This window comes from Tiliqua scincoides, chromosome 14 (assembly GCF_035046505.1).
Source record: "Tiliqua scincoides isolate rTilSci1 chromosome 14, rTilSci1.hap2, whole genome shotgun sequence".
NCBI classification, from domain to species: domain Eukaryota; kingdom Metazoa; phylum Chordata; class Lepidosauria; order Squamata; family Scincidae; genus Tiliqua; species Tiliqua scincoides.
The window spans coordinates 9,086,721-9,107,579 of NC_089834.1; the positions used below are offsets into that span (position 1 = coordinate 9,086,721).

Genomic DNA, 20,859 nt, shown 5'->3' on the forward strand with positions numbered 1-20,859 from the left:
AGCTTGCTTGGAATTACAAGGGTTAAGCAGGAGTAGAAATTATTATTACTTTGATAACAGCATTTTCAAGTTACTGATCTTCACTATGTGCTTTACTAAGAATAGGACTACAAATCAGGACTGAGCCTTGCCTGGGCCACGAACTCCCTGGGTGGCCTTAGGTAAACCATGCCCTTTCAGGCTCATAAGAACAGCCCCGCTGGATCAGGCCATAGGCCCATCTATAGTCCAGCTTCCTGCATCTCACAGTGGCCCACCAAATGCCCCAGGGAGCACACCAGATAACAAGAGACCTGCAAGGCATTCTGGGAATTGTAGTTAAGAACATAAGAACAGCCCCACTGGATCAGGCCATAGGCCCATCTATAGTCCAGCTTCCTGCATCTCACAGTGGCCCACCAAATGCCCCAGGGAGCATACAAGACAGCAAGAGACCTGCATCCTGATGCCCTCCCCTGCCTCTGGCATTCTGACATGGCCCGTTTCTAAAATCAGGAGGTGGCACATACACATCATGGCTTGTAACATCATGGATTTTTCCTCCAATCCCCTTGTCCAACCCCCTTTTAAAGGTGCCAGATGCCATCACCACGTCCTGTGGCAAGGAGTTCCACAGACCACCTACACGCTGAGTAAAGAAATATTTTATCTGTCCTAACTCTCCCAACACTCAACTTTAGTGGATGTCCCCTGGTTCTATTGTTGTGTGAGAGGGTAAAGAGCATCTCTCTTCTCCACCTGCAATATGGGAGTAGGGTAAAAATCAATACGTACCTTACAACCCTGTAAGGTAGAGTAAGATAGTACATGCTAAGCTCTTTGCATACACAGGAGGAGTTATATAAATCCTAAGCACTGTGAATTTATATTTCATAGTGGCAGGAGGTCTGGTCTAGAGGGTAGAGCCTCCGTTAGCCCAAAGATAACATCAGAAAGTTGCCAGTTGGAGGACACCGGCAGCTCCCTAAATGGCTGAGAATGGCGAGACCTTGAAGCAACTACAAGCCAAGCTGAGTGATTCTACCTGCTCTTGGTGTGAGCAAGAAGCGTCTTGGCTGCCCTCCATGGGAGAGATGGAGCTGCTTGTCAGCCTGCCTGCGAGAACTGGAGGCCAGAAGTGAGACCAAACCAGGAAGATCCATTCTGAAATGTTGTTGGTTCTTGAAAGAGAGAACCTCTATGATTGTAAAAATCCCCTTGAGGGATTTAGAAATGCCTGTCTATGTAAACCGCCTTGATTAAAGTCAGAGGAGTAATCTGATGACCAGAAAGGTGGTATATAAATACCTAGTCATCATCATCATCATCATCATAATATTTGCAACTGGAAGTCTTCTGCAATGTTGGTCTCTGAAAACCAAACATCAGGACCTGAAAAATAATGGCATAAGGGTTCTAGAAGGTTCCTTCCTATCCCACTCCAACTAGCCATTTGGCTGATTTCAGAGAGCGAATGGTGGGGGGGGGATGATGACATAGACACCCTTATGTCACTGCAAGGTAAGCAGAATTCTGCAACCACAACTGAAACAACCAGGGGCTCGGTGCATCCGCCATCTTGGTCAGCAGGAGACAGCGAAAAGCCACTTACAAGGAGGCTGGCCCTTCTTCCTCTCAGGACTCCATGTGTCCGTGCAGGTCTCCAAAATAGCTTCCAAGAGGAGGAGGGCACTTTTCTTCCGCTGGTAGTTGGACCCGGCCATCAGAGAGGAAGTGCACAGCTGCAGCAGCCACTCGACAAAACCTAAGGGAGCAAAGAGAGATCTGAGGAGCACGAAAAAGGATGGTGGAAGGTAAACAAATGCTTCAGTCGGTCACCAGTGAAGGTACAGAGATGCTGCAAGCACCTCAGGAAAAAAACTCAGGGGACTCAACGCCCTGCCCAAAGGGTTCCATGTTGCAGAAAGCAAACATTTTCAACCCCTGGAAGCATCTCCAGGCATGCCTGAGAAAGCCCCCTCTTTGAGACCTTCAGATGCTACTAGTTAGTAGATGTTACCAATATCAATCCATGTTACTGGTTCCTGCGGATTTGCTTATCATCGGGGGAACAGGGGTGGGACTTTCTTTGCTCCATTCACAGTTCGTTCTCAGCTATTCGTGGCATTCTGAAGGTCTCTGCAGGCATCTGTGGCATCCTTGAGGCTATTTGGGGGGGCACTTCAAAGATATTCGCACCATTTTGACGGTCTCTTCTTCAATGGAATGCCAGCAGAGACCCTCAGAATGGCACCCTCGGTGTGCCGTCCACGCCATTTTGAAGTTTCCCATTGCCATTTTAAAGCTACCCGTGGGCACCATTTTGAAGGTGTAGGTTGCACTTTGAGGGTCTCCGCTGCTGGCAGGTTAGCTACCACTTCCACTTACCCTATTGATCCCATAAGATCAACGACTCCCTATCCATGGATTTGATGTTTGCTGAGGTTGCCAGGAACCTAACTCCAGCCGATAACATGAATTGACTGTACATCAGGGGTGCTCAAACCCCGGCCCTGGGGCCACTTGCAGCCCTCGAGGACTCCCAATGCGGCCCTCAGGGAGACCCCAGACTCCAATGAACCTCTGGCCCTCCGGAAACTTGCTGGAGCCCACAATGGCCCGACAGAACTGCTCTCAGCGCGAGAGCGAATGTTTAACCTCTTGCGTTAGCTGTGGGATGAGGGCTCCCTCCACTGCTTGCTGTTTCACATCTGTGATGCAGTAGTGGCAGCAAAGGAAAGGCCAGCCTTGCTTTGTGCAAGGCCTTTTATAGGCCTTGAGCTATTGCAAGACCTTCATTCATTCATATAAGTTCCACCTCGAGTATATTAATTTATGTAAACTTATGCAAATTTATTCAAATTTCAAATGCAAATTAATTCTTTTTTTTTCCCCTGGCCAACGACACAGTGTCAGAGAGATGATGCGGCCCTCCTGCCAAAAACTTTGGACACCCCTGCTGTACATGGATCAATGGTCTAACCTGGTAGCTGGCATCTTCCGGACCATGGACATCTGCATACAATGGAGGTGCTTAGCTTTAAGGTATAGCTCTTTCTTCCCTAAGTAAGACTGGCTGGTGTAGGGATGGCCTTAGCCACTCCAAAGATGTGGAGACTGGTTGACTTACCCACAGCTTGAGCGAGGGGCCTCTGGGAATCACCCCCGGCCAAGGACTCCTCCTTCTTGGGTGCCTGCTGACGAAGGCTGGCAAGAGAGCTGTCCCTTAGCCGAACTAAAGCCTTTTTGACGGATGCTTGTAGCAGCTGTCGAAAAGAGGAGGAGTCACAATTTAGGTTGAGCGCTAAGAATTCCTTCAAGAGCCGGATCTCCGTCTGGGACAAGGCCTGATTGGTCCTGGGGCTGGAGCACAGGAGGCTCAGGGCTGCCAGGCGAATGTTCTCCTCTTTGGAGAAGAGGCAGGAAGAGAGTCTCTCCAGGGTCTCCCCGTCTGCTGGTAAGACTCCCATGATGGTCTTCTGAACGCTCAGCAAGGTGACCCAGGCGCGGAGCTCGGCTGAGTCTCTACCGCTGAAGCTTTGCGCCAGCAAAGGGTACGTGGCGGGGAAGATCTTCAAGGTCCACACAAGGAGGTAATTGGAACCGTTGCTCTGAAGGAACGGGACCGGCGAGGTCAAGGCCCTGGAGAGGGTTGGCAGCCAGGCCGTGGCCCACTTCTTGGCCAGCTCTTCCTCGCAAGCATCTTCCTGCCCCTCGGTCCAGGCTTTACGCTGCAGCTGCAGGAGATCTTTGTACAAATCTGAAGCCACAGGGCTCAGGTGGTTGGTGGACAGGCAGTTCAAGAGGTGCTGCGGGAGTTCCTTGTAGGCACCCAGGACCTTAGCGGAAAATACCCACAAGGCTTCAAAAACAGGATGAACACACTTTGTTAGTCTTAAAAAAAAAATGTATTTAACAACTGGGACAACCGGCATGCTAACTATCTAAAGTGGTCGGTAGGGTTGGCCCGTGCGTCGGGCCAACTGAGGCAGATGCTTAAGGCAGAGGGAAGGACAAAAGAAAAGCCCTGCTGGATCAGGTCAAAGGACCATCTAGTCCAGCTTCCTGAATCTCACAGTGGCCCATCAGATGCCTCAGGGAGCACAAGAGACAAGTTCCCTGCATCCTGTGGCCATTTCCTTGCACTTGGCATTCAGAGACAGACTACTTCTAAAACCAGGAGTCTGCATATATCCATCATGGCTTGTAACCTGTGATGAACTTTTCCTCCACAAATTTGTCCAATCCCCTTTGAAAGGCATCTAGGCCCTCAGGTGCCATCACCACATCCAGTGGCAAGGAGTTCCACAGATGGTCCTGCCGCCACCTGTCTCAACTGTTCCTCCAGCTACAAGGATTCAAGAAGGAAGCGGGGAACTGAGCGGAACAGGAAGGAGGAGAAGAGAGCAGTAAACTAGAGCGTCTCTGATGCTCTCGGCTACCGGTTTCCTCTCCTCCTGGTTGCAACTTAGGAGCAATTACATCGAAGCTCAAACCTGCCCTCCCACCTTCTTACCTCTGCAGGACCCAGGTAAGGGAGAATTGCAGAGAGCGGAAAATATCGGGCCCTGGATTGCCAAGGCATGAGGAGAACTCTCTGCAGGAACTGCCCATAGAGGGGTCTCTCCGATTCCTCAAAGTGGTCACACTCAAGACTGTATATCTCCAAGAGACGCTGGAAGGAGCAGTGCACAAAATCCGACACCCCCTCCACCTGAATATGGGACAGCAGAAATGATATTTTATATCTCTCTCTCTTTCCGCCTACCCTCCCACCTGCCAACATAAAAGAGTTGCTTTTAAAAAACAAAAAGCAAAAATAAAGAACACGGCCTTGTACCAAGTCCGACTCTTGACCCCTCTGGTTCAGGAATGTCAACACAGACTGGCAGCAGCTATCTTGGATGCAAACAAGGGTCTCTCTGGGCACTACCCACAGACGGCGCAGGAGTTGGAACCTGAGGTCTCTATTCTGCACTGCACTAAGGTGCTCTACCTTGAGTGACAGCCCCACCCTAATACTGTGAAGCCAGAAATTTAATAGCCTCTTTTATACAGGGCAGGAGGTCTGGTCTAGAGGGTAGAGCCTCCGTCTGCCTGAAGATAACATCCACAAGGTCGCCAGTTCGAGGCCACCGGCACCATGCGACCTTGAAGCAGCTGACCAGCTGAAGCTGAGCTATTCCATCTGCTCTGAGCATGAGAGGATGGAGGCCAGAATGTGAAACCAGATCAGAATGAAACACCTGAATGTTGTGGTTCTTGAAAGAAAGAACCTTCTTTCAATTGTAAAAATCCCTATGGGGATTTAAATAAGCCTGCCTATGTAAACCGCCTTGAATAAAGTCTTGAATAAAGACCAAGAAAGGCGGTATATAAATACCTGTATTATTATAGTATTATTATTACATATTTCCACTGGCCAGAATGGAATATGCAACAACATGAAAAAAGAACAAAAGGTAAAAAAAATTATTGCAAAGACAATGGGAGGCTAAGGGTCTAATCCTATCCAATTTTCCAGTGCCGGTGCAGCAGCGCCAACGGGGCATGCATTGCATCTGGTGGTGGTGGGGCAGTCACAGAGGCCTTCTCAAGGTATGGAAACATTTATTCCCTTACCTCAAGGCTTCATTGTGGCTGGAAAGTTGGATAGGATTGGGCCCTAAGGCTGCAATCCTATACACACTTAATTGGGAATAAGTCCCACTGAACCCAATGAGACTTACTTCTTTGTAGGCATGCATAAGCTTGCACTGCAATGCATCAACAACAACTAATAATAAATAATAACTAGGTGTTTATATTCCGCCTTTCTGGTCATCGGATTACTGCTCTGACTTTATTCATGGCGGTTTACATAGGCAGGTGTTTCTAAATCCCTCAAGGGGATTTTGACAAACATAGAGGTTCTTTCTTTCAAGAACCAACAACATTTCAGAATGGATCTTCCTGGTTTTGGTCTCACTTCTGGCCTCCAGTTCTCCCACGCAAACTGACAAGCATCTCCATCTCTCACATGGAGGGCAGCCAAGACGCTTCTTGCTCACACCAAGAGCAGGTGGAATCACTCAGCTGGGCTTGTCAGCTGCTTCAAGGTCTTGCCATTCTCAGCCGTTCAGGGAGCTGCTGGTGTCCTCGAACTGGCAACCTCCTGATGTTATCTTTGGGCTAACGGAGGCTCTACCCTCTAGACCAGACCTCCTGCTCAATAGGCAGGAATAGCAATAACCCTTGTCTTAAAATAGAAGAATAAAAAGATTTAACTACACAAAGGCGTGTGTCGTCTAACAGGTTACATTACCAGGGTCTCTGCACTGTTCCAGAGGAACTGGGTCAGTCTCCGGAGCAGGCTAGAGTTATCCACCAACACCCGATTCCCCTTGATTTTCCAGATCTCATCCAGACTTCCTCGGAAACGTTGAAGCCACAGGGAAAAAACTGCAAACAGGATGCACAAAGGGTTAGTGCACAGGTTTGGTACAGAATCCACAAGGTCAAGCCCTGGTGCCAACAGGCTTGTGCTGTGTGCATCAGTGAATTCAATGGAGAGAAGGTTAGTTGTGATTAATTGATGTCTCCACAGTTTCAATGGTGTTTAATCAGAATTCACTTTCTCAGGACACAGCTCTGAGAATTCCTTTGAAAGAGCCCCGATGCTTGCCTACCTTGGAAGCAGTGATATTGAGAATCCTTTTGCTCTTCCATCAGGACTAAAATAGCTGGGAACAGCACATCCAACAACAGGCAAACCTGCAAAGGATACAACTAGTTTAAGAAAAAAATGGAGGGAGTGTGTGTGGATGTTGCCTTGTAGTCTACTGAAACCATATCTGTGATGCATAGGAAGCTTCTTCCTACTGAGTCAGCGACCAGTGCTCTATCTAGCTCAGTATTGTCAACACTGTTTGGCAGCAGTTCTGGAAAGGTCTTTCCCAGCCGGGAATTGAAAACAGGGCTGCATGCAAAGCGGTTCTCTGCCACTGAGCTACGGCTCTTTTGTGCCAGCATAAATCCTGGACTTTACTTATATACCTGGGCCCTCTGAATCCGCAGGGGTTTGCTTTGGAATCCCACACAGATACCAAAATCCGTGGACATTCAAGTCTGCAGAAGTCACACTGACAAAATTGCGTACGCTTGCGCCAACTGTGTACATTGTTTTAGCACACGGGTCTCCAAACCCCGGCCCGGGGGCCAGATGCGGCCCATGGCCAGCCTCTATCTGGCCCGCGGCCAGCCTCTGACTCCTTGAGAACCTCTGGCCCAGTTGACCAAACACAACCAGAGTTGTGCTTGTGGGGTGGAGAAATGGGGGTCCATTTAAGTGTGTGTTTTGGGCTTTGTTGGTGTTTGGAGAAACCCTGGACGTTTGAGCCCATTTATTCATTCATCTAAGTTCCATCTCTAATGTCATTTGTCATTGTTGGCAACCTTCAGTCTCGAAAGACTATGGTATCGTGCTCTGAAAGGTGGTTCTGGAACAGCGTCTATTGTGGCTGAAAAGGCCAATTCGGGAGTGACAATCCCTTCCACACTGGGAGCAAGTGCAGTCTGTCCCTGGTCTGTCTCCCTGGCTATGGGCCTTCCTTCTTTGCCTCTTTGCCTCAGATTGTTGGCCAAGTGTCTCTTCAAACTGGGAAAGGCCATGCTGCACAGCCTGCCTCCAAGCGGGCCACTCAGAGGCCAGGGTTTCCCACTTGTTGAGGTCCATTCCTAAGGCCTTCAGATCCCTCTTGCAGATGTCCTTGTATCGCAGCTGTGGTCTACCTGTAGGGCGCTTTCCTTGCACGAGCTCTCCATAGAGGAGATCCTTTGGGATCCGGCCATCATCCATTCTCACGACATGACTGAGCCAACGCAGGCGTCTCTGTTTCATCTCTAAATAATAATCTCTAAATAAATCTCTAATGTATTTATTTAAATTGTGTATTTAATTTTATTTCCCGGCCCTTGACACTGTGCCAGATGTTTGATGCGGCCCTTTGGCCGAAAAGTTTAGAGACCCCTGCTTTAGCATATGTAAATTGCCTAAATATGTGGGCAGGCAGGGAGGCAAATGAGGCAACAGCAGGCTAATTCTTAAAAATACATTTTCAATCTGTGATTGATTAAATCTGTTGATAAAGCAAGCCCACTGTATGCTTTTCCACCCCAGACATGGTCTACCTGTTTCAGAGGACCGCCTAGCTGGCAGCTCAAGATGTCCTTCTTGCAACAGGCTAACAAGCCCCTCGTCAGCACCAGTCTTTCCAATCTGTCTGAACTCCCAGCGCGTAGGGACACACGGAGCATCCCAAACTGGCATTCACCTGGACACAAAACACAGTTCTATCATGTTTGCTTATGGAACAAATAACACGGTCTAAGTTTGGTTCCAGCACCTGTCAGATGCTCTCAGACAATATGACAATGAAAATAGACATTGGTTTTACACAGCACCATTTGCACACATTGGCACTGTACAACAAGAGATTTCGGTATTGGGTGCAACGTCATAGGAGGCGAGAGGTTCTCGTGCTAATGAAATGGCAGAGGAAGTTGAAATAATCATGGCAAATCACTGCCTGCACACAGGATGACAACAGGAAAGATGCAGGGATGCCAGAGCTAAAACAACCTTCAACTGGATTTTCAGGGATCGATAAAATGGATCGGGCCAATACCGGAGAGAGAGGCAAGAATGGGAACATCCCATAATTGCAATGCTAGCTGGATATGCTTCAAAATGTCCGCATTCCTTTATCTCATTTGGTGTTAAAAAACCAACAAGCCATGGAAAGTTATTCAACTCTGCAAGCGATAAAAAGCCACTGTCTGTCTGGATTGAGGCCTGTGCAAACAGGATGAAATTGTGTTTTCAACAGACTGGAAATCAGTTATTTGTAGTTGTTCTGGTCCCTTAGAAAGATGATTCTCCCTCTTTGTTTTTTGCTTGGTAGGTTTAATGGCTTGGCACACGCTCACATTTGCGTTCCCCAAGAAAAGCCAGGATGGTGAAATGGTTCAGGAGTTACACCTGGATGATCCAGGTTCAAATGCCTGCTCAGCCATGAAGCTTCCTGGGTGACCTTGGGCCAGTTTCTCTCTCTCTTGCTCTCTCTCGCACCTACCTTGCAGGGTTGTTGTGAGGACAAAAGGAGGGGAAGAACTATGTACACCACCCTGAGCTCCTTGGAGGAAGGGTGGTATAAAAACTTGAAAAATCAAGGTTTTGAACTTACCTTTGGGGCTGTCACCGCTGGTATCTTCCATCTGAATAACTGTACCTCCAGGTGGACTCAAGAGGCGATAAAGACCCAGCACAGCTGTGGCTCCACTCTGAGAATCAGGTGCTGTGTTGACCAGCATGCTCAGGGCAGTCCCAGCCAGCAGACGGGTGTCCTTGCAAACTGCCTAAGATCAATGAGTAAGAGGCAACTGTTACCCTGCACATGCCCGGTCTTGTCTGATCTTCAAAGCTAAGCAGGGTCAGGCCTGGTTAATACTTGGATGGGAGACCGCCTGGGAATACTGGGTGCTGTAGGCTTCTACCATAGTCTTTCAAGACTGAAGGTTGCCAACCAAGAGGCAAATGCTCTGAACTCAGATTTTATTTCCTCCCCAGGAAAACAAAAGAAGCAGGCTGTTCCTGCATTATCGGGAAGGCTGGATCTGAACCCAGATCTGTGTCGCCTGCAACTGTACAGCTGGTTGTGGCTCTCACAGCAACAAAAGTAAACTTAGGAAGACGCTGCATGTAGGGTCAGACAACTGGGCCATTTGACTCAGAACTGTCCACACAGACCAGCAGCAGCCCTCAGGCAAAGAAAGGGCTGTTCCTAACCCTGATCCCTAGAGATCCTTTAACTCAAGGAGTTCGCTGCATGTAAAGAAAGGGGTCAGCTTTCTTTAAATTACTATGCTGAAAAGCAGGGTAAACAAAATCATTCAGCACAAAAAAGTGGGAACTGATGCAAAACAAAACAAGCCCTTAGATATTCAGGCACTCTCTGCTTGCCCCCTCTAAGCCTCCAATCCTATACACACCAACTCAGGAGGGGCTGTCCAATCCTATGCCCAGGGGCTTCCACAAAGAGCAGTGGCACCAAAATGGCTGCTGCTGCATCTTATAGGGCCAGGGCAAGGGGCATCTTATGGGGCTAGAGTCTCCTTGGGGTAAGGGAACATTTGTTCCCTTACCATAGATAGAGCCCCAGTGGCCCCAATGGGTTTTCCTTGGAGCTGTGCCGGCTATTTTGTTGGTGTTGAACTGAGGAGGCTAGTGTAGGGCTCCGCAGGCTGGGAGGGGGCTTAGGATTCGGCAGCAGAGTCCGCTGCCATCTCTGCTCACCTACTGGGCCCAATCTTCCCACTGGCCAGCCATCCACACCCAGTTCTGACCTCTTCCTGCCCTGAAAATCCTCTCCATTGGCTGGCAATGGAGGACAAACGTGGGTTATACGATATCGAAACTGGTTCATGCTCTGTACAAGCAAACAAGGCCAAGAGTTACCTTTTCCATGATAACTTGCAACAGAGATCCCAGAATGCTTTGCAGAATTTGGCTCTCATCTCTTTTGCTCCATACAAGCGGGGAGATTTCCTTGGGCATCAGCTTGAAAAGCTGCAGGCATATCTAGAGAGAGAGAGAGAGAGAGAGAGAGAGGAAGAAGAGAAAGCCTAGCATACAATCCAGATCCAATTTTTTTCTCTTCAACGTTGACATATTTGAATAAAACACTGGATAAGACACTTGAATAAAAGAGACCCCATTTGAGGCGAGCAGAGTTTAGATACACTTTCCCTGTATGGTTTACTTCCTCCACATGAGTAACTGAATGAGGCCCTGTGGTCTGCCTCCATCCCAGATCTGTAGGAAGAAAATATTTACTCAGTGTGTGGTTGGTCTGTGGAACTCCTTGCCACAGGATGTGGTGATGGTGACTGGCCTGGACGCCTTTAAAAGGGGATTGGACATGTTTCTGGAGGAAAAATCCATTACGGGCTACAAGCCACGATGTGTATGTGCAACCTCCTGATTTTAGAAATGGGCTATGTCAGAACGCCAATGCAAGGGAGGGCACCAGGACGAGGTCTCTTGTTATCTGGTGTGCTCCCTGAGGCATTTGGTGGGCCGCTGTGAGATACAGGAAGCTGGACTAGATGGGCCTATGGCCTGATCCAGTGGGGCTGTTCTTATGTTCTTAAGATCTGTTTATTCAGTCAAGGGTTTCTCAAGCTTCTGCGGGTACCACTTTTGCAAGTACTGCTGCCGCCCTAGCTGTTCAAAGGGGCGGGAGGCTTGCCCCACAGCTGAGACTCTGATCGGCCCCCTCCTTCCCCAAACCACATCTCTGCTGGAGGGCCACGCAACTTTCCCAGCCATCTCCACTTCCCATGGGGTGAACCCACAGGTTCAGGAGCCATGTGGTAACCTGACGTACTGTGAGGTATAATGACTGGCAAAACTCTGTATGACTTTCTCTTCTCTACAATGACCGTTTCCTTTAGCCAATGGATCCTTTACATTGCAATGAATCTGCAGATCACCAAAAACCTTGAGAGGTGCCTCTTAGAGACTAGAGCAACTCAATCATCAAAATGACTTTGTTACTTTTTGCAGGATTGCAAGGGAATCCCAGGGGCTTCCAAAACAGCAAGCCAATTCATCTTGCGCTGTTCGCTGACATTTGATGTTTTACCTGGATTAATAGACCAGCGGTGCAATCTCATGCATGTCCACTGAGAGGCGAGTACAGGACTGCAGCCTGAAACAAATAAAGCCCTGTGGAAAGGAGCTATCTGTCTGTATTTATTCTTTGCTTGTTTACCTTCACCGTGATATACTGCCATTCTTCATTCCAGTCCCATTGGTCCCGCAGCACCAAATTAAATGTGGCATCAATGCATCTCAGCAGTGACATGAAGTTGTTCCTCCAGTAACGTTGTCCCAACGTGCTCTCCTCTATAAACATGGACACTGTGAAGAGAAGGAAGAATGAATAATTGCTGCTGCTATTTTTAAGGCTTTAAGGACCAGAGCTGGCCCATCCACTAGGCCGACTAAGGCACCTGTTTCAGGCCACAGATTGACAGAGTGCTCCCATGTCCTCATTTATCTCCATTGCTCTTCCTCCCACTTCTGGATTGGAGAAGTGGGCTAGAGCATCAAGACTGTCCCTCTTCCTTTACCAGGTCAGGGAGCAGGAGAAGCAGAGACTGGTACATCACCAGAGAAGAGATACCTTCAGCACACTGCCTCAGGTGCTAGAAGTCGTGGTTTGACCCTGCTTTGGACCAATTCAGTTGTCCATCAGTCAACCCTCTATAACCCTCTCGTGGGGCCAACTGATACCAAAATGCATTCCATGAATGGCAACCGGCACAAGCCGAGGCAAAGTGTCTCACCTCTCATCCCATATGGGACAAGGGATTTCTGCTTTGGGGAGGAAGAGACCATTTGACAACTGACCTGTCTGAAGGTCAGGAGGTGGCAGCACCTGAAAAGGAAGAAGCCGGGAATGTTGGGAAGCTCTTAGCCAGCATCACCAATTTGGAGATGCTCCAGCACATCCATTCATCCATCGCCCAAGTAAGCACTTGATCTGCTTCAGCAGGTTGCCCTGGGCTGGGAGCTGATGCCCAGAAAACACATTTTTTAAGACTGAATTCTCTCACCTTTTTGTCCTCAATGAGGCTGCTCATCAGCTCGTTCACCATCTGGGAGGCCAAGGACCCACTCCCTTCCGAAAGCACAACAACTATCTAAGGTGGGGGGGGAGGGAAACAGAATAAATCCTCAGAAACATGTGACTCTTCCCCCCCCGCCCCCGACACAGATACCTTTATACTTGTTGGCTACCATACAGGGACACTGAGCTGGCCCAGTTCCTGGGGCACGAAGCGGTATGCCAAAGGCTACCATAGAGGTATGCTAGCTGCCACCATTCCTCCTTGCGCTCCCTGGATTAGAAAAGGAAGAGGCGGAGGGAGCAGAAGTGCAGAGGACAGTAGAGTGATGGGCTAGAGCGTCTAGGACAGTAGAGTGATGGGCTAGTGAAGCGTCTTCACTCTTTGTTCCCTCTCTTCTTTTTCCAATCCAAAAGTGGGAGGCACAGAGGCTGACCCATCAGCAGGTGAGAGGTGAGAACAGTGTTTGGCCCCTAGAAGCCTTGGCTAACCCTGCCTGCAACACAGAAGATTATCTACCAGCATTGTTCCATCCTGCCTGCATTGCCAGCACTTAAACTCGTTCATTTCAGGATTCTGTTTTGCCGATGTCAAGCACCACCTGGAAAGAACCTGGGCCACCATCAAATAGGCCAGGGCGTGGCCAAACCACGGCTCGTGAGCCACATGTGGCTCTCTGACATATAATGCGCGGCTCGAGGAAGTTTGTTGGCCAAGCTCCTTTGGGCATCGCAATTAATATAAAAGGTAAATAAATTTTTGAACTTTATAATTATTTACTGGGTATACACTGACTGTCCACTGGCTTAGGAAGCAAGTTTAAAGTTCATGGTAAGTAAATATATTTAAGAATTTAAATGCGGAAGAGATATATAGAATACAAGATAAACTCTAAATTACCCAGATGGATAAAACCGCTTGAAATAGCAACTAATCCGAACTGGATTAAAAAAGACCAAAATAAATCATACAGCGATCTGCTGAATATTAAAGGAGAGATCCTAAGTAAGCCTGAGTTAGAAGAGAAAGGAATAAAATTGGACTGGTGGAACGAAATGCAAATAAGAACAAGATTACGAGAAGACCAAAAAATAGGTTTTTATGAAGAAGATACAAGTTTTGATAAACTATTTTGGATTGATGAGGGGAAGTATATAAAAAAAAATGTACAATTTTCTCCTTGAGATAAGAATGGAGGATGTGACAGTTAAAGATGCAATGGTGTGCTGGGCAAAAAATTTTGGATATAATATATCGATGGATGACTGGAAACAAATTTGGAATATAAATATTAAGATAACTAAAGCAGTGTCTTTTAAGGAGAATTTATATAAAATGCTTTATAGATGGTATTTAACTCCAGAGAAATTAGCAAAAATGTATTCTGGACCATCAAATAAGTGTTGGAAATGTAAAGAGGTTGAAGGAACCTTTTATCATATGTGGTGGACATGTGAAACAGCAAAGAAATACTGGAAAATGATACATAAATTGTTATTACCATTCAAACCAGAAATATTCCTCCTAAATGTGACATCAGAAATTAAAGACCAATGTAAGAAATACCTTATTGTACATATTGCTACAGCGGCAAGAATATTGTTTGCGCAAAAATGGAAATCTACAGACGTGCCAACTAGAGAAAATTTAATAGACAAAATTTATGAAATAGCAGAAATGGAAGTTTTAACAGAAAGAATGAAAGAGAGAGATTTAGGTAGAATAAGAAAATATTGGAAGCCTTTTTATGACTGGATAGATAATTTTAGTTAAACAATATTGAGTGTTTAGATAAAGCTAAATTTTTATACTGATAAATATGACAGCTTTTGTATTGATGATTATTGTGTTTTTTCAGTCATTTGATTGCTTTTTTTTTTTTTAAATAATGCATGTTGTAATCTAGGGGCAATACCCTCATGTGTAACCTGTGTAGTACCAGCCCCAAGTATAACCCATTTTCCTTACCTGTATCTGTAATAAAATACTTAATTAAAATAAATAAAATACTTAATTTAAAAAAAAAAGAATTTAAATGCATCATATACTTGAGCATCTGAAGTTTATTATATATGGCTTTTACATTAAGCAGTCTGGCCAACCCTGAAATGGGCTGAATAGTAAGGAGTGTAATTTTTATGTGTCTGTTTTCCATGCATCTCTTCCCACATCTCTCACCCAAAGCCTCATACGATTCCAACCCTGGTCTTAAAGATGTCACGAACTGATAAATCAGTGGCAAAATGCCCTTTCTGCCTCCTCTTCTTCCTCACCCACCTTCTCCAGTCGGTGGAAAGAGCCCGAGCTGCTTGTGGTCTCCATTTGGCAGGCAAGCACGCAGCGCACCAGAGGGAGCATGGTTTCATGCTCCAGCTCCCAGAATCCTTTGCTCACCCCCAGCAAGAGCTGCAGGGCCTCATCCAGGTCCTTATCTTTACATCTCTTCACGGAACCTCTGGAAAAGATTAGAACAGCGATTTTCAACCTTTCTCATGTCAAGGCACACTGACAAGGTGCAAAAATTGCCAAGGCACACCATCAGTGTTTTGAGCACTGACAAGGCACACCACGCTGTTGGTAGGGGACTCAAAACCCCCAATGGCCCTACTAATAAATGACCGTCCCCAAACTCCTGTGGCATACCTGCAGACCATCCACGGAAAACCAGTGTGCCAAGGAATAGTGGTTGAAAATAGCTGGATTAGAACCTAGCAGGGTTACAAGGTGAAGCCCGGGAGACTCCAAAATATATTGTACCAATATACAGATGTAGTAATTAACAACTGCAGCCTAGAGGATAAGTTGATGAATGGTTACTAGAATTGTGATTCCTATATGGACCCTCCAGCTTCAGTCTACCTCATAATAGCAGGTACTGCCCAGGGGTGTGTGTGTGTGTGTGGCTATGGCCTTAGATTTGTGGGCTCCCCAGAGACAGCTGTCACAACTATCACCCAGAGAGTCAGGAAAAGATTAGGGGAAATTGAAAACCCTGGCAGGATGCAACACACACTCTCCTTCACCAGCCTGATCCATCTAGCCCTCAAGGATGATGTGGTCCGTTTATAACACCATAAACACCAAGATTCTTTTAAAAAACATTCCCTTGGTCAATAAAATGTGTTGCACTTGATCTTCAACGTGGAAGAACTTTATTGCAAGAAAAGATTAGTACTTAAGGGAGCCCTTGTTGCTCCATAAACATCACTAGCATGCATCTACTGTAGCATTCAAAACAAGAAAAATTAGCTAGCTTATCTACAGGATAGTAAGGTTACTGAGTTACCAACACTGCAGGACAGTCAGTAGCATAATATTTCATCAGCTACCTTCTAACATGCAACAGCATAAGGACCACTAACCTAAGCTTCCTTCTCTACTGTTCTGTGAACCCACACCCAAGTTTTAACAGATTAACTTTTTATTAGAAAATGTTTCAGTTTCATGAACAGAAAAACAACTGGATAGCAAATATAAGATCCCAGGACACGGCTACATACAGTGAGAGAGCATTGTCAGTCACAAACACAGAGCATTCAAGTCTGGTATGTAGGTCCATTCCAGGGGGTTACATGGGGTGAGTTGGAAGTCCATAAGTCACTATATTCAAGGCTAGAGCAAGATACGCTCACTCCCGCCTTGCACATGGCCAGCAGTGCCAGGCCAGGCTTCTTCCGCCGAGGGCAGCCTCCGGTCGCGGGTCCTGGATCCAGGGGGTCCTCCATGGGTGGCCTCCACGGTTGTCGCCGGTGTGTATTACAAATCAGGGGTGTCCAAACCCCGGCCCTGGGGCCACTTGCGGCCTTCGAGGCCTCTCAATGCAGCCCTCAGGGAGCCCCTAGTCAGGCCCTCTGGAGTTTTGTTGGAGCCCACACTGGCCTGATGCAACTGCTCTCAGTGTGTGGGCGACTGTTTGACCTCTCACGTGAGCTGTGGGATGAGGGCTCCCTCCACTGCTTGCTGTTTCACATCTGTGATGCAGTAGTGGCAGCAAAGGAAAGGCCGGCCTTGCTTTGTGCAAGGCCTCTTATAGGCCTTGAGCTATCGCAAAACCTTCATTCATTCATATAAGTTCATCTTTAATATATTCAGTGATGTAAACTTATGTAAATTTATTCAAATTTTAAATGTAAATTAATTCTTCCCCCCCCCCCCCCGGCGCCCAACACAGTGTCAGAGAGACGATGTGGCCCTCCTGCCAAAAACTTTGGACACCCCTGCTACAAATGAACCACGTCTGGGCAGCCTCACAACTTCTTCTACTTAGCAACCAGCTTAAAACCTCTTCACTTGCCCAACCCTGTGACAGCAGCTGGTGGGAAAGGGGTAGAAAAGGGGCATTGGGCCTGATCCAGCAGCGCTTTCCTTATATACTTAGGTTAAAAGAGCTATACGAACAGCAGGCTGAGCACTCAAAAGGCAAGCACATGCCATGCTCTGTTGAGAGCCTTCTTTGCAACAAAACTGTGAGGTGAGCGAGTGTCATTATCCCCAGTTTGCAGATGGGGAAGACTGAGTCCGAGAGGATGGGGCTTGGTGAAGCTCACCTAGTCGCTTCATGACAGACGTTCACCTGTTAGGAAGGCTGTAGCAGTTGTCAGCACAGAGCAGGGGCTGGACTAGATGACCTCTAAAGATCCCTTCCAATGCTAACATTCTATAGTTCTAAGGAAATGTTAAATACCTGCAGTCCTGTGTAGAGCACATTATAATAGCATAATAACTCTGCCCAGTCTTAACTTAGAAGTCAGCTCCACTAATTTCAATCGAGACACTTACAGCCCAATCCTATGCATGCCTTCTCAGAAGTAAGTCCTATTAGAGTCAATGGGGCTTAATCCCAGGAAAGTGTGGATAGGATCGGGCTGTTAATTTTCCAGCCTACAGCATAAACTGGAATATTCCCCTTTGTTTTCAGTGTCCAAGAAATGCTTCAAAGCCAGTTAACACCATCAGGACCCAGGCCTGAGAAGTTTGCAGCGCTGCAATCCGGAGCAAGACTGACTCTCTGAGCATGTACAGACAGCACCGAGTCCCCAAAAGCATTTGCCAACGTTATACCAGTGGGGGCTTGCTCTTCTGCTTTGAAACCAGTCCTGCCCCATGCAAAAAAAAATTCAGCCAGGAAAATTCCCTGCTTTGGGCTGCAAATGCACATTGGGAGGAACTGCCCTGTAGAACTTCTGCCTGTCAAACTTTGACAGCTGAAACACACAGGAGAACCTTGTGGGAGGGGGAGAAATGACCACTCCAGAGGTACTGAGTCTTAAGGTTTGCAGAGAGCCCAGAAGGGTTTGTGTCTGAGCCCCTCTTCCCATACACAGACATCCCCCTCCTCAGCAAAGAGCTTACCCTGCAAAGTGCATCAGTTTTTCCAAGATGGGGAGCAAACTCTGGGTGACTTCTGCAAGCCCTCCTGCCTGTCCCAGTGCCTTGTAGAACATCAGGCATTCCTGGATGTCCTGCTCTGCCCCCATGCCTCACAGAATCAAGGCACCAGCATGCAACCCTGAGCCCAGATGCAACCTGGAGCCAAGTCCCTCCTGCCACCATAGAGCATGAGCCTTGAAGGAAAGAGCGGTAGCAGGACTGGTGTGGGAGACACTCCAGAGCCATCTGGTGCTTACAGGGGGAACTCCAGGGCAGCCTTTCTCCAAGCGGTGCATTGCAAAGGCTTTATAAGCAAACCAAAACACAACAGCTAGGGGCATCTAAACGGGGGGGGGTCACACTTTGTTTACTCAGGGTGTGATCCGACACATGCTTCACTGCAAGGAAGTCCGCTGAACAGAATACGTAACAGTTAGCAAGACCTGCCAAGATTTTGGACTGATGATCAGCCTTAAGAAAACACAGGTCATGGTTCAGGATGTGGACTCACCTCCCTGCATTACAATCTCTGCGCATGAACTGGAGGTTGTCCATGACTTTGTGTACCTTGGCTCAACGATCTCCGACACTCTTTCTCTCGATACCGAGCTAAACAAACGCGTCGGTAAAGCAGCTACCACGTTTTCCAGACTCCCAAAGAGAGTCTGGTCCAACAAGAAGCTGACGGAACATACCAAGATCCAGGTCTACAGAGCTTGCGTCCTGAGTACACTTCTGTACTGCAGCGAGTCACGCTCACAGCAGGAGAGGAAACTGAACGCTTTCCACATGCGCTGCCTCCGACGCATCCTCGGCATCACCTGGCAGGACAAAGTTGCAAACAACACAGTCCTGGAACGAGCTGGAATCCCTAGCATGTATGCACTGCTGAAACAGAGACGTCTGCGTTGGCTCGGTCATGTCGTGAGAATGGATGATGGCCGGATCCCAAAGGATCTCCTCTGTGGAGAACTCATGCAAGGAAAGTGCCCACAGCTGCGATACAAGGACATCTGCAAGAGGGATCTGAAGGCCTTAGGAGTGGACCTCAACAAGTGGGAAACTGTGGTCTCTGAGCGGCCCGCTTGGAGGCAGGCTGTGCAGCATGGCCTTTCCCAGTTTGAAGAGACACTTGGCCAACAGTCTGAGGCAAAGAGGCAAAGAAGGAAGGCCCATAGCCAGGGAGACAGACCAGGGACAGACTGCACTTGCTCCCAGTGTGGAAGGGATTGTCACTCCCGAATCGGCCTTTTCAGCCACACTAGACGCTGTTCCACAACCACCATTCAGAGCGCGATAGTCTTTCGAGACTGAAGGTTGCCGACTACTAAATTACCTTGATAGAATCCTTCCAATAAAGTGTCATTATACCCATACCGCAGATGGGGAAGACTGAGGCTGAGAGGCAGCACCTTGCCTAGGACTACCTACAGAGAATTTGTGGCAGAGGGGAGATTTGAACCAAGGAAATCCCAGTTCACAGCTCCATCCCTTTGCCACTGCACTCCCAGCACGCCAAATGCTACCTTCCCCATGCCCAAATGCTGCACCGGTTGCTGCTCTAGCTACTCCGCCTTGGAAAGGAAGAGACGGTTTTAGCAGAAGTGTGGAAGGGGTGGGGGGGCTAGAGCATTTCTGGCACCTCTAGGAAGGGGGAAGAAAAGGAGCAAAAGAGGGGGTTGGTGGGTAGAGGTGCGTATCGCTCTCCAGCCCTGAGGCCAACTGAGATGGTTGCCTCAGGTAGCAAATTGATGGGGTGCCCACCTCTGTACACACATTGCTCCTCCACCCTCTCCCTAGAATAGAAAAGGAAGAGGGGGCATAGAGCAGAAGCGTGGAGGAGAAGAGAATGGTGGACCGGTCCGTGGCCGGTAGTCCGGGGTGGCCTCTCTATCAGGCTACTGTAATCTGCTTCCTAACTGGGTTACTGGGTTGCCTGGGGCAACCCCCAGTTTTCCACCCCCCAGACCCCTTGCCCCCCACCCCTTTTCCGTTCCCCCCCCCACCGGTGACAGGAAAGTAATTGCAGTGAGGTCATTGTCCTGTCCCTGAGGTCAATTCCTTAGTTGACCTCACAGATGACCTGACTCTGCTACCGTGTCTCCAAAACCCAGCATCACCACTTTGGGTGTGGAAAGAGCTTTGTAACTTCTCATGTTATTGCAAATGGAAAAGCAACAGCCTGTTGGCACTATGAAGTGATGTTTTGCTATTGTCCAAGATAGCTAAATGGAACTTCCTCGTCCAGGCGCAGTATATCTGAGTACCAGATTCTGGGTACAATCATCAGAAGAAGGTCTTCGCTGATATTTTGCCTTGCCAGTGACCTTCCAAAGGTCTATGGCCACTTTTCGCAAGAAAATGGCAATGCTGGACTTGTGAGACCAAACTTTGATCTGATCTTGCAAAGGAAATGACCAATGATCGAGGGTAGTGCAACCACATAAGATTTGCACTCTGGGGTTTAGAAAATGCACCTTCTGCCGTGACTCTTAAGAAGAGTGCGTTGGACTGGGCTCCAAGAGCCCAGAACTCAAACCCCAGCTCTCAGGCCACAAATAGTCTAGTACTGCCTCAGTTGTTCCACCTGTGAAATGCGACCAAAGGGCACAGATGAAGCAGGCGGAAAGCATTTGCAAGTCACAAACGCTTCATTAACTGAGAATTAGAGCCTTGTTCAGGTGATGCCTTCAAGGTTGGAGCACCACTCGATTTTTAAATTGACTCTTCCGAAAAACTGCCTGTCCATTTTCACTCGGAGCTCTCTTTCGCTGGCAGGGGAGGGCAGGGGGCTACTCCTCCAGCCTCATCACAGGAAGGATTTTCCAAATCTATAAA

The 20,859-nt window shown here is 47.8% G+C and overlaps 2 protein-coding genes across 4 annotated transcripts in view; both read right to left on the bottom strand.

The window, feature by feature from the left end:
- Positions 1–1,739, bottom strand: part of LOC136634418 (tRNA (32-2'-O)-methyltransferase regulator THADA-like) — a 30,396-nt gene extending 28,657 nt beyond the window's left edge. For all 3 annotated transcript variants that reach the window (XM_066609938.1, XM_066609937.1, XM_066609936.1), the window contains exon 1: positions 1,592–1,739. In XM_066609938.1, coding sequence (XP_066466035.1) covers positions 1,592–1,703 — 112 coding nt within the window. In that variant the 5' untranslated portion in view covers positions 1,704–1,739. The remainder of the gene's footprint in view (positions 1–1,591) is intronic.
- A 1,302-nt stretch (positions 1,740–3,041) lies between these two features.
- On the bottom strand, positions 3,042–18,128 carry LOC136634444 (uncharacterized). Its single transcript, XM_066609965.1, has 12 exons — positions 18,004–18,128; positions 14,929–15,106; positions 12,640–12,726; positions 12,434–12,461; positions 11,793–11,941; positions 10,475–10,597; positions 9,204–9,375; positions 8,149–8,291; positions 6,648–6,732; positions 6,284–6,420; positions 4,496–4,693; positions 3,042–3,818 (listed from the first exon to the last, which is right to left on the bottom strand). The coding sequence occupies exons 1-12, from the start codon at positions 18,126–18,128 to the stop codon at positions 3,042–3,044; spliced, it is 2,202 nt and encodes a 733-aa protein (XP_066466062.1).
- Between the last annotated feature and the right edge of the window lie 2,731 nt (positions 18,129–20,859).